General features: G+C 48.0%; 1 protein-coding gene across 1 annotated transcript; it reads right to left on the reverse strand.

Annotated features, from left to right (window-relative positions):
• Positions 1–2877: 2877 nt before the first annotated feature.
• Positions 2878–10987, reverse strand: DLL1 (delta like canonical Notch ligand 1). Its single transcript, XM_058020696.1, has 11 exons — positions 10928–10987; positions 10284–10595; positions 10018–10078; positions 9524–9781; positions 7020–7080; positions 6412–6542; positions 6097–6266; positions 5753–5969; positions 4008–4800; positions 3778–3892; positions 2878–3437 (listed from the first exon to the last, which is right to left on the reverse strand). The coding sequence occupies exons 1-11, from the start codon at positions 10985–10987 to the stop codon at positions 3432–3434; spliced, it is 2184 nt and encodes a 727-aa protein (XP_057876679.1). The 3' UTR covers positions 2878–3431.
• Between the last annotated feature and the right edge of the window lie 767 nt (positions 10988–11754).

Genomic DNA, 11754 nt, shown 5'->3' on the forward strand with positions numbered 1-11754 from the left:
TGGGCTTTGGATTGGGCCCTGAATTCTCAGCTGTCCCAGCTAAATGGACTCCCCAGGAAGGCTCTCCTCTTGTTTTAGAATGAGGAGGCCATTCGGAGACCCTGCTGACCAGGAGGTTCCTGCGGTTCTTTGGCAGCAGAGCTCCCATCCTGGAGTGAGCACTGCCCTGTCACTGCCCCTTGGCAGTGTGCTCCACCTGCACACATGGCTCCACACCTGCATCTGCCATCCTCTCTCCCAAGCAAGACATGCTCCACTTCCACCCCCTGCCCAGATCACCCATTTTTTTACCCAGTAAGGCCCAAGTGAGGTGAGGAGAAGGGAACCAGTGCTCCACACCGCGTACCTCAACCCACTCTGGTCACTGAGAGCCACTCAGGGCTGGGAGACTTGGTGATCCTGTAGAAGAAATAAATCCTGTGTGTGACTGTAGCCCTAACCTTGCTCAAGACAGAAATAGAAGAAGCCATTGGGCTGATCTGTGTAGCCATCATTTCAGGAGGTGTTTCAGAAAGACAGGACATGTCCTTCCTTTTGCCTATAGTTTTCTGTCACTCACCAAACTCAGCACTGCTGATCATTAGCACGCTTGGACAAACTTATCTTTCCAAAGGTGTTTTATTTGTAAGCAAAGATAGGTAGATACCAATGCTGTGCTGTTACGAATATATTTTCTGAAAAATCTTTTGCTAGGATTTTTTCTCCTGAGAAGCTGAGAAACCTCAAAAGAAAAGAAAAGCAATAATTATCTGCTGCTGTAGAATGCAACAAGTGCATCTTTAATTAATTTCATGTAGTTGTTTTTAATTAATAGCCAATCACATTCCAGCTGTCTCAGACTCTCTAGTCAGTCACAAGATTTTATTTCCATTCCTTTCCTTTCTAGCTTTCTGATGAAATCCTTTCTTCTATTCTTTTAGTACAGTTTTAGTATATAATTTTCTTATAATATATATCATAAAATAATAAATCAACCGTCTAAAACATGAAGTCAAGATTCTCATCTCTTCCTTCATCCTAAAATCCCTGTGAGCACCACCACACTGTGCATTTTCACAAGAGCAGAGCTGTGTGCTTTTCCAGACCTTTACCTGACAGTAAATTAAAGTAGATCTTGCTGTAGCACTGAAGACTTGATATTGCAGAAGTACTCAACCACTGATGGCCTTCCTTTTGTTACTGCTGTTTCTACAGAAGCAGCATTAAGAAAGCCTGGCCAAGACCATGGCGCTGACTGCAAAGTACATCATGAGAGATGAGCCTGCTCCATAAAGCTTGGGAGAAAGAGGAAATACAGAGAAATAAAGCACTTTGGCCAAGGTTGAAAAACAAATGAGCAACAAAGATAGCAACAACAGCTTCCAAGGCTCACTTTTCTGTCCAATCTGTGAGATTATGTTGCACTGAGCACCTGCTGCCATTCACACCATCATGCCTCATTTATTATAGGATGCATTGACTGATTATTGGCAGGTTGTTATGTCACTGCTCAAATTAAAACTGCTGTTCAGACTGTCACTGACAGGATGGTTTTCTCATGTCACTCTCCTTATGAAAACTTTCCTTTAAAGGACACTTTGGGATAGATGAAGATGATAACTTCATCAAGACACTTTGTGGGAAGTGAGCCTGTATGTCTTGTGTAAGGTTTCACTTTGCAAAAAGCTAAGCATATAAACAGACAAGCCTGTGCAGTCAGTGTGAGTTTTCCACTGACCTCAGACAAAAGTGGAGTTCCAGTGGTTCATGTACTCATGCACACTAAAATAAGGGGAATACATAAAGATCACCCGCTGCAATAATTGCTTCATTATATCTGCTATCCCACTCTTTGTGTTTAGGATATCATCCCCCTCCCCTGAAGTGAATGGGGACAGAGGATTTTCACCATCTTCGCAAAGCTGCAGAAGGTGGCCCACAATTGAGTAAAAATGAGATTATTCCCTAGATTTTCCTTATTTTCCTGAAGTGGAAGAACCCTTTGCCTGTTTCTGAAGGGTCTCTGCAGATTAACATGCAGCACAACATGAAGGCAAGTTCATTAGAGCAAACTAAATTGGGGAAATTGCCTGAGCATTCAGAGCCAAGCCAGGGAATGGGATCACACTGTCCCACTATGAAGGCAGCAGGCACCAGGAGCAGAGCAGAAACCAAAGACACAGCTGGTACTTCAGTAGGTGTTTAGTCAGGGGACTTGTGGCCACCAGTCAGTTCATTGTTACAGTTCACTGTTATTTCCTGGAGAAGGAGGTCTGGGGGAGCTCACAGCCCATAGGAGCACATCAAGGACCTGAGCTAGGAGCTCTCCCTTGCTGGTGTGTCCCAAACTCCCCTGGACTCCAGGCAAGTGTTTGAGCTTTCAAAAAATGAGGAGTTGAGCCATGACATGCTCCAGGTCTGGATAGCAATGGAGTGCACTCAACTCTTGCTCTTCCTCAGGAAGTGACTCCATATGTGTTTACATAAACACACAGCCCAACATGACGGGGCAAATATTACTCAAGGTTTTGCCATTTGCCTTTGGGGTAATACTGAGCACAGCCATGGGGTCAAAAGGCCAGAAGGTTAGGAGGGGAAAGATGGAGGGTCTACAGACAACAAGTTGTTCCCCAATCTTTATAATAAGTCTCAGTCCTACTCAATGCCCCCATGCGTCCACACAGGCCTGTCAGATGCCTGGTTGCAAAGTTCAGTCAGTTCATCATCAGATATGGAATAAACATAGCACTCTGGTTATCATTAATAATATTTATTTTGGAAAAATATTTTAAAAATGAATTTCTTCATTAACAAAACGGTAAAAAAAATCAAATAACATTTGCACAATATTCCATAAATACATTTATATACAAAAAAATATAGTCACATAGACCCGAAGTGCCTTTGTACATATTTACCAAAAAATTTAAATTATAAAAAAATGAACATCACAAAATACTCAAGCTTTACAATTATCATGAAAATATTTTTACAGATTCAAAAAAATAACACACTTTTTCTCACCTAGTAAAAACACATTTTAGTATCAAAAAAGACAATAAAGGCAGTGTTTGTGTCTCTAATTCAAGAAAAGACTGGCTCATAATAATCCAAAATATACACTTCAGGCAGTGCATGCTTCTTATGTAGTAATTAAGTCCATTCATTTAAATATATATAGAAAAGCAACTGACCATAGTGCAATGATAAAATTCATAAAAGGCAGTGCAACAGTAATCCTTGAACACAGACCCTAGCCTGGTGTCCATCTTGTTTCTTTATTTTGCAGTCACTTTGCTAACTTCAGTAGAGAACCAGCTCAAGCCTGAATTTAGTTTCTCAGCAGCAGTCAGTGAAGGAATCTATCTCCCATTCCTCTTTCAGCAGCATTCATTGGGGCACGTCTCCTCTGAAATTGTTCTGAGCAACCACCTTGCCATATGACCTCTGGTTTACACCTGAAAAGAGAAAACACAAGCAGAGATCAGGAGAGGTTAATGAAACATATGAAAAGGGCTGTAAGGCTGCAGAGGGTCAGGACTCTGCATAAAGCACACCAAGAGGTGGGTCAGCACACCTCAGCCATTGTACCCTAGTCTACAAAACTTGTCAAACCCACAACATGCACAGCAGCAAATCACTGAGCTTGTCTTTACAACATCCACAGCATCATAAACTCAAGATGTGTGGATTTCAACAGGTACAAAACACTGTGGCATTATGGAAAAGAGTTTATCTGCCCTGGCATGTATTGGATGGGAGCTGCAGACTTTTCTCTGCTGTTCCAACCCTACTAACCTCAGTTGCTATGATGCACTCATCTTTCTCTTCTGATATGACATACACCGACTGGTACTTTGTGTCCTTTGAAGTGGAATATACTGAATCTGGTCGCTTTCTTTCAGAAGTATCACTATTGAAGGCAAAAAGAGAAAGAACAAGTCAGATGACTGTTGCTTAAGGCTTCCTATGAGATATACACTCCCCCTTCAAAGCCAAGCTGCCCCCTGCCCTCAGATGTGAGATACCTCTTTAGTTGTACTGCACTTTTCTCCTCTGCCTCTGAATCATACGTTTCACACTTGGCTTCGCATTTGCTGTGCTCCTCCTTAACTGAGTCCTCATTCTTGAGTTCATGCACCAAATTGTAATCCACTGATGGGTATCTGACTTTGTAGCCATTTTTATCAGAGTTATCGCTGTGAAAGTCTACTTTCTTATTTGTGTTTTTAATCTGAGTGGCACCAATGACACTTATGGAAATGTCCTTCTCGCGCTGGCAGTTTGCCAGGTTGTTCATAGTCTCGGTCTCACTCCTGCAGGCATCAGGCTGGTGGTGCCTCTTCTGCACTCGGAGCCTGACGCACACCACCACGGCAGCACACCCCAGCAGCAGCATGAGGACCAGAATAATCCCAGCGCAGACAGCGATCCAGGGGAACTGGGAGTTCTGGCCTTCCGTGTACTTTTCAGTGAAGTCCACGATGACGGGGCCCTGCGGCGGCTCCGGGAGCAGGAACTGGCAGTTGAGGCCGCCGTAGCCCCGGGCACACTCACACACGTAGCGGTTGTTCCTCTCGTGGCAGGTGGCCCCATTGTGGCAAGGGTTGTGTTCGCATCTGCTCACCGGGGTGCTGCAGTTCTTCCCGTTGTATCCTGGGGGGCAGGTGCAGGAGTAGTCATTGATGCCATCCTGGCAGGTCCCTCCGTTGACGCAGGGGAAGGAGGCACAGTCGTCCACGTTGTCATCGCAGTGCCTCCCAGTGAAGCCAGCCTGGCACTGGCAGATATAGGAGTTGCCCAGATCCACACACTGGGCTCCTGCAACACAGCAAGGGGGAAGAGCTGAGTGGTGGGCAGCCAGACACAACAGCCCCCCACTTGCTGCTCTTGAGGCAAAAGGTACAACCAGCAGCTGAGGAAAGGTCAGCTTGACCTTTGACAAGTCTAATCCAACATAAAAAGCACATGTTTTTAAGAAAGATTTTTGTTAAGCAGATTTATTTTTCATTCTCAATTCTATTCCTTTTTTAACATTTCTCTCAGCTTGAACCAGAACACTAGTCCAGGTCAGATTAACACCACATCTCATGTTACAGAGTTTGAATGGCAATGAATAAGGAGGATTACAGTACAGAAAGTCTAGTTTAATCAAAACAGGAAAATTACTGTTACCAGATTACAAGTAATAATGTTTAGCACTTGTGTGGCATTTGCATCCACAGACCTCTAAGACTCTTTGTAAAGGATTTAAAATATAATCTTCCACGTTTTCATGCATGAAGCTTCAGACCAACTTAGTTGGCCATAGCCACCCCATCAGAAAATGCAATCTGAAGCAATGGCCCAAGCCTTGCCACTGCTTTCTTAGTAGAGATCCTCCTCCATCAAGTCAACTATTGACATGACAAGGACTTTTTTACAAGAGGATATAGTGGTAGGGCAAGGCAGAATGGCTTTAAACTGAAAGAGAGCAGGTTTAGATAAGATGCAATGAAAAAATTCTTTACTATGAGAGAAAAGTTGCCCAGAGAAGTGGTGGATGTTCCATCCCTGGCAGTGTTCAAGGCCAGATTCGATGGGGCTTTCAACAGCCTGGTCTAGTGAAAGGTGTCTTTGCCCATGGCAGGGGTTTGGAACTAGATGACCTTTAAGGTCCCTTCCAACCCAGACCATTCTATGACTCTATGACTGATCAGTGTGCCTTGATCAGTGGGCCTTGTTATGAGCTCCAGACCAGACACCAAAGTAAGGGTATGCTGTTTGGCCTTACCATTAGCACAAGGGCTGGAACTGCAGTAGTCGATTTTCTTTTCACAGTTGAAGCCAGAATAACCCAGTGGGCAGCGGCAGCTGTAGCCCCCGTCAGGGTTGTCGGTGCAGCGGCCGCCGTTGAAGCACGGCCCGTCCGCACAAGTCATGGCGCTCAGCTCACAGTTCTTCCCATAGAAGCCTGGGGGGCAGGTACAGGAGTAGCTGTTCTCCAGATCCTGGGGGGAGGAAGCAAGAAACTATCAAAACATTGTCTGAACTTGCTCTGAAATCCAAAAAGGGATTTTAAAAATTAGTAAAACTGACATTAACTCCTCCCTTGGAGGAGTTTAGCAAACAACTTACGGTGCAGCTTCCACCATTCTTGCAAGGGTTGGCGTCACATTCATTGATTTCAATCTCGCAGTTGGAGCCTGTGTACCCAGGTCGGCATGAACAAGTGTAGCTCCCCTGACCAGTGTTGGTGCACGTGGCACCATTCTTGCAGGGCTTGTGGTGAGTGCAGTAGTTCAGGTCTGTAAAAGATATATTTTCTTTTTTTAAAGAGAGCAGCCAATATGCTTGCTACTTTGCAAGACTAGCAGACAGTGGGCGAGCTGAAAATAGTTGCCTGCTTTCTGCATTTTAAAACAGATACTCAGGCAAGGACTGAGAACTCACCCTGGTTGCAGAAGAGGCCACCCCAGCCTTCCTGGCAGTTGCACTGCCACGGCTGCTGACAGGTACCATGAAGGCAGCCTGGGTATCGGATGCACTCATCACAGTATCGCCCCTGCCAGCCCACTCTGCACCTGAAAAAAAAGATGACAAAAAATTCTCTTCAGATTTAGAATTCTCCCAGTTGGAAAGCCTATCACAAACTCTGCAAGCACACCAATGCCAGGGATCAAGTTTCCTAAAAGCCCTCAGTGATCCTTCATGTGAGAAAGTCACCAAGTCCAACCGTAGCATCAGCATTCATCAGCCCTAGCTATTTCTTCCACTTCCTTAGATAGACCCATGGTTCTGATAGTTAATTTGCTTACTCTAATAGCAAAGAGCCAAATCTTACACACAGCACTGTAAACCCATTAGGTTAATATTAATGGCAGTGATGTTTGACTTATGGAATAATACTTTGATCTGGCATCAACCGGATATTTCAAATTTCCATCTAATATGATGAAAGGCCTTTAAACCAACCCTTCAAATGTGCAATGGCTTATTTAACACCAGAGCATCAACACTGAAAGACAAAGAAGGAAGCAGGAAGGGAGTGGAAAACTTACTTGCATTCCCCCGGCTTGTCGCAAAAGCCGTGCTGCTCGTCACATCCAGGCAAACAAATCGCTGTAAACAAACCAAGCAGGGAAAGACATCAGCACTGGTGCCAAAACAATTCTCTTTTACAAGTCTGAGTCTGGGAGCACCTTGTGGGTGGGGAATGAGTCCCTTTTACTAGGTTGGGGCAGTTAAGCGCAGCTGAATTAATCTCTGGAGTCTGAAGGAGTATTGATCTTGCCCCGTAACCGGGCACTTTACTTATCACCAGGGATGAGCATTCTTCTTAATACAGTTGCACACAGACAAAAGAGGGCTCACAATTGCTCCCTTCCCCACAGCCCCTCACCCCCCTTCCCTTCCCTTCCCAGTGAGGGTCAGAAGTCCTTTTTTCCAATTCTATGCACACAGCTCCACCTCTTAATATCCCCCGAAAGTGTGTGTGCAGATAAGAGTGGACAGCTGGTGTGCAGGGTGCCAGTGCAAGACAGCTGCTCTATTGTCTATTCTCTCCCAGCAGCTGCCCCACTGCAACAATACCCCGGCCCCGGAGCCAATGGGGCCGGCGGCCGGCGACCGGGCAGCCTATCCCTGCCCACAGCTAATCTATGGCACGCGCGTGATTTCGCTGCAAAAAAACTTTTTTTTTTCTTATTCAAATAAATAAGTCTAAAGTTCTTCCTCCCTCCCTCCTCCCCCCCTCCGCCCTGCTCCGAAAAGGGGCGGGCGGGTGGGTGCAGCCCTGGTAAAAGAGGTAAGCGGGCCAGCGGGAGGGAGGATGAGAGAAGGGAAAAAAGGGACTTCTGCTCATTACTTCGCCTGGTTATGGAACTCATTAAGCAGGCACTGCAAAGTTTTAATTCAACAAAGCCAGCCGGAGACAATGGCATGCGAGGGGAAGGAGGGGGGAAGAAAAAGAAAGAAAGAATCAGTGCTGATAATCAGATCGCCTCCAAGTTGGAAAGAATGGAGCTGGGGGCAAGGCAACGGGAAGCAATCTGCAACTGGCAGCTCCACTCACTAACGGCAAAACATTCTTTTTGCATGCACACATAAACACATCTCCCCTGCCTAGTAGGTTTGTGTCAGTGCTATAAGCTGGTTTTTTTTCTGAGAGGGAAAACACAGCAAAGAACGTACGTAATGAGTCAAGAAAGATGGACAGCCTTCTGCTTCGCTGTGGGAATAGCAGAGATGTACAGGCATTCAAAAGTGCTGACAGCCCCAAAAGAGCTCATTATCAAAATGCTTCCTTTTTCCCCACCCCTTGACACAACTGGGCTAGGCACTTTTGATCATAGGAAAGGTTGTAACTCTCATTTAAAACACTATCAAAGAAAATGCAAGCCCCTTTGCCTGCTGTTTATTGTACAACATCTTACCGTGAACTGCTAAAAGCATCCTAGCACTCACTAACAGTGTGAATAATCAATCAGGAATGGTTTGATAGCAGCTCAGCTGAGACCACAGTGTAGGTGGGTTTAAAGAGAAGCAAAAACACAACAAGAAGAAAGCTGAGAGGCTGCTTTGCAGCCTGGAACTGTTTTCTTCCTGCCTGCCTGGCCCTTTGATGACTGCAGAGGAGCACTGGCCAGTACGTCATCTGCCAGCATATTTCAGACCCATGTATACACACAAACAGGGAATGCCATCACAGGCTGCAGCAGGGGCTCTGTGTGCACATTTGGGTGTACACTGCTATGGATCTACAAAGGGCGGAATCTCGTACAACCGGAAAGTATCTGACATCCTGGACTATCCTGTCTGTGATCTGCTTACTGTCCCAGCTTTTCCTGCTGTACCAACACACCACATTCCTCAAAAAATTCAAGCTCTGGGGTATGTTTCATGTCCCTCACTACTTTATTGGTATTAATCATCATGGCAACGGGACAGAAGAGAGATGAGGAATAAGTTGAACGTTCTCGTGGCCCCATGTGCAGAAATTGTTAGTGGCAGCATATGAGTAGAAATGAGAAATGTATAGTCTAGAAGCCATAGAGAATGTCTTGGACTTCCCAATATTTTTCTTAATACAAGGCCACAGAGGGTCAGACCATAGCAAGCCTACCCAAAAGGCTGTCACGTGGATGTTGCCAAAGTCTAGCTCCCTCCCCTGATGCTTTGTACCCTGTAGGTGATGATATCAAAGTTGTGTGGCAGGAGGGTGGGCAGGTATAAAAAGTAGTCCTGATATATTTTAATAAATCCTCAAGCAACTGCTGAACATTTTGCTTCCAGATTAAATGGTCTAAAGCAAATGAGCAAGAGTGTAGTGTTGTCACTGACATTTTGTTGGCTTGAGAAGGGGCTGTCTGCATTACCTTTCTGTGGCAATGCTGAGATCTCCCATCCCTCACACTGGTAAGGCTTGGGCATGGAACCAGACATCCATCCACCATTGCTTGGTTCTCCCTCCCCATGGGGCCTGATGTCAGAGAAACAGCCCTCTGCCAACCCCAAGAGATGCTGCTGCAAGGGGCACCCAAGGAGACAAGGAGGTGACACTTACGCTCAGTGCAGTACTGGCCTTTCCAGCCCGGGTTGCAGACTTTCTCGCCACGCTCTCCACAGGTGAAGTGACCAAAGGCATCATCCCGGGGCCGGCAGAAGACGGAGCAGCCTTCTCCGTAGTAGTGCTCGTCGCACACGAAGCGATAGGAGTACTTGAGGTCGGTGCGGCCGCTGCTGTGCAGGTCCTGGGACCACTCTTCACCCACTGCCAAGTGTCTCTGGGTGGCCAGGCGGCTGATGAGGCGCTCAGGGTTTTCTGTGGGGAAGTGGAGAGGAGAGTGGTTAGAGAGCCCAAAGCAGTCAGGGCATAGTGGGGTCTCTGGTGGGAGGGGAGCTGCAGAGGCAGGATGACATGGCTGCATGCCAACAGGTTGGCCTCTGTTGCCACAGCTCTGCTGTAGAGGAGAATGTGCTACACACTGCAGAGAGAGGGGACAAAATAGGGCTGTGGGACTGGGATTATTATGGGGAAAAGTGTTTCAGGACACTTACCAGTGGTGAGGTCATCAGGTGAGTCCGTATGCAGAGCCTCAATGATGAGTGAGAAGGTGCCCTGTGAAAAGAAGAAGGAGACACAACCCACCAGGAGCGCATGAGAGCAGGTAGGCCCAAGGGACAGTGCCACCAGTCCCCAGGAGCCAGCAGTCATTATTCCCCTCCCATCTTCACACTTCAAGGGGATTGGTGGCCTCTTGGAATGGCACGGGACGGGACGGGATGGATATGTGCCGCCCCCTCCAGCATCGCCCCCCACTTACGGGCCAGGTGAAGCCGAAGGGGAAGCGGATGGGATTGCTGAAGGCGGGGTCGGCACCGCCCGCGCCGTCGGGGACGCTGAAGGAGTTGGCGCCGAGCACGGGGGTGATGGCGCTGCCGTAGGTGCAGGGCGGCTCGGGGGACACGCTGGCCTGGTAGTGCTTGAGGCAGACGCGGAAGAAGGTCTTGCAGTCGCACTGCTGGAGCCCGCCGGCGCCGGGGCCGCCCCCGCGGCAGCAATTGCGGTTGCTGAGCAGCCCCTTCTTATTGACAAACTCCTGCAGCTTCAGCTCGAAGACCCCGGAGGAGCCGACCTGCGGGGCGGGGACAGCGGCCGTCAGCCCCCGAGCAGCCCGCTCCCCAGCCCGGCCCCGGCCCGACCCCAGCGGGCACCCCCTGCCCGCTCCTCACGGCTGCAAGCGGCAGCGACAGACCCCGGCATCCCTGCGGGACCCCCGGTGCAGGGACCCCCCGGTGCAGGCATTCCTGTCCCCGGCATCCCCGCGGGACTCCCCGGTGCAGGCATTCCTGTCCCCGGCATTCCCGGTGCAGGGACCCCCCGGTGCAGGCATTCCTGTCCCCGGCATTCCCGGTGCAGGGACCCCCCGGTGCAGGCATTGCTGTCCCCCACGCCGCGGGCACTTACCTGGCAGCGGCTCAGCAGCACCGAGAGGACGGCGAGTGTCAGCAGGAACCGACCTCCCATTTTGGAGGTGCAGCTCTGGTGCCCTCGCTTTCCTCCCCCTTATCTTCTCGTCAGAGGGAAAAGGGGAAAGTGTCTTTCGGGATAAGGGTAAAAAACACAGCGGCCAAAGCCGCTCGTCCCAGCAGAGCTGGAAGAGTTAGTGTCACGGTCTCCTTCTTTCAGGAGTGTCTCTGACTTTTTTTCCCTTTTGCCGATACCTCTAAATGTAGTCTGTCGGCAACTGACAGCTCTTTCGGATGGCAAAAGAAAAAGAGAGGAAAAGAGGACGGGGAAAAAAAATATTTATCTGTTAAACTCTTTTTCTTTCGCAATCCACGATGGTCCTCCTTTTCTCCAGGAAGAAAAAATAAAAATAATAAAATAAAAGCAACTTAATTCCCAACAGAGGCAGAGAAAAGGCTTCCCAAGGAAGATTAAAAATTGGCGATCTGGAAATCCCTGCAGAGGCAGCGGCGGAGGCAGCGGCGATAATTCCCGGGGCGGTGCGATTCGGGAGCGGCTCTGCGCGGCTGCGCTCGCCCAGCGCACGTCGGGGCTGGTGGGTGTCAAACAGCAGCGGTGGCGGGCAGGTCACGTCGGAGCCTTGATCCCCTTTTTTCTTTTTTTTTCTCTTTTCCTTTTTTTTTTTTTTTTTTTTTTTTTTCTTTTTTTTTGCAAAGGAAGCGAAGCTCTCTTTCCTTGTTGTGGGTTTACTTTTGTTTTGAGAGGAATCCCAGCCAACAAAAATAAGCTCGTGTCTCAGCAGCAGCGACCAGAGCGTGTCCGGG

Source organism: Melospiza georgiana, chromosome 3, assembly GCF_028018845.1.
Source record: "Melospiza georgiana isolate bMelGeo1 chromosome 3, bMelGeo1.pri, whole genome shotgun sequence".
NCBI classification, from domain to species: Eukaryota; Metazoa; Chordata; class Aves; order Passeriformes; family Passerellidae; genus Melospiza; species Melospiza georgiana.

What these genes read in the sequence shown, in the direction of transcription:
- DLL1 (XM_058020696.1), bottom strand. Translation starts at nt 10,987, where the DNA reads ATGGGAGGTCGGTTCCTGCTGACACTCGCCGTCCTCTCGGTGCTGCTG. An exon ending in ACCTGATGACCTCACCACTG is followed by an intron (nt 9,782 to 10,017) that starts GTAAGTGTCCTG and finishes ACTTCCCCACAG; the next exon opens with AAAACCCTGAGCGCCTCATC. An exon ending in AGGCCAGTACTGCACTGAGC is followed by an intron (nt 7,081 to 9,523) that starts GTAAGTGTCACC and finishes GTTTGTTTACAG; the next exon opens with CGATTTGTTTGCCTGGATGT.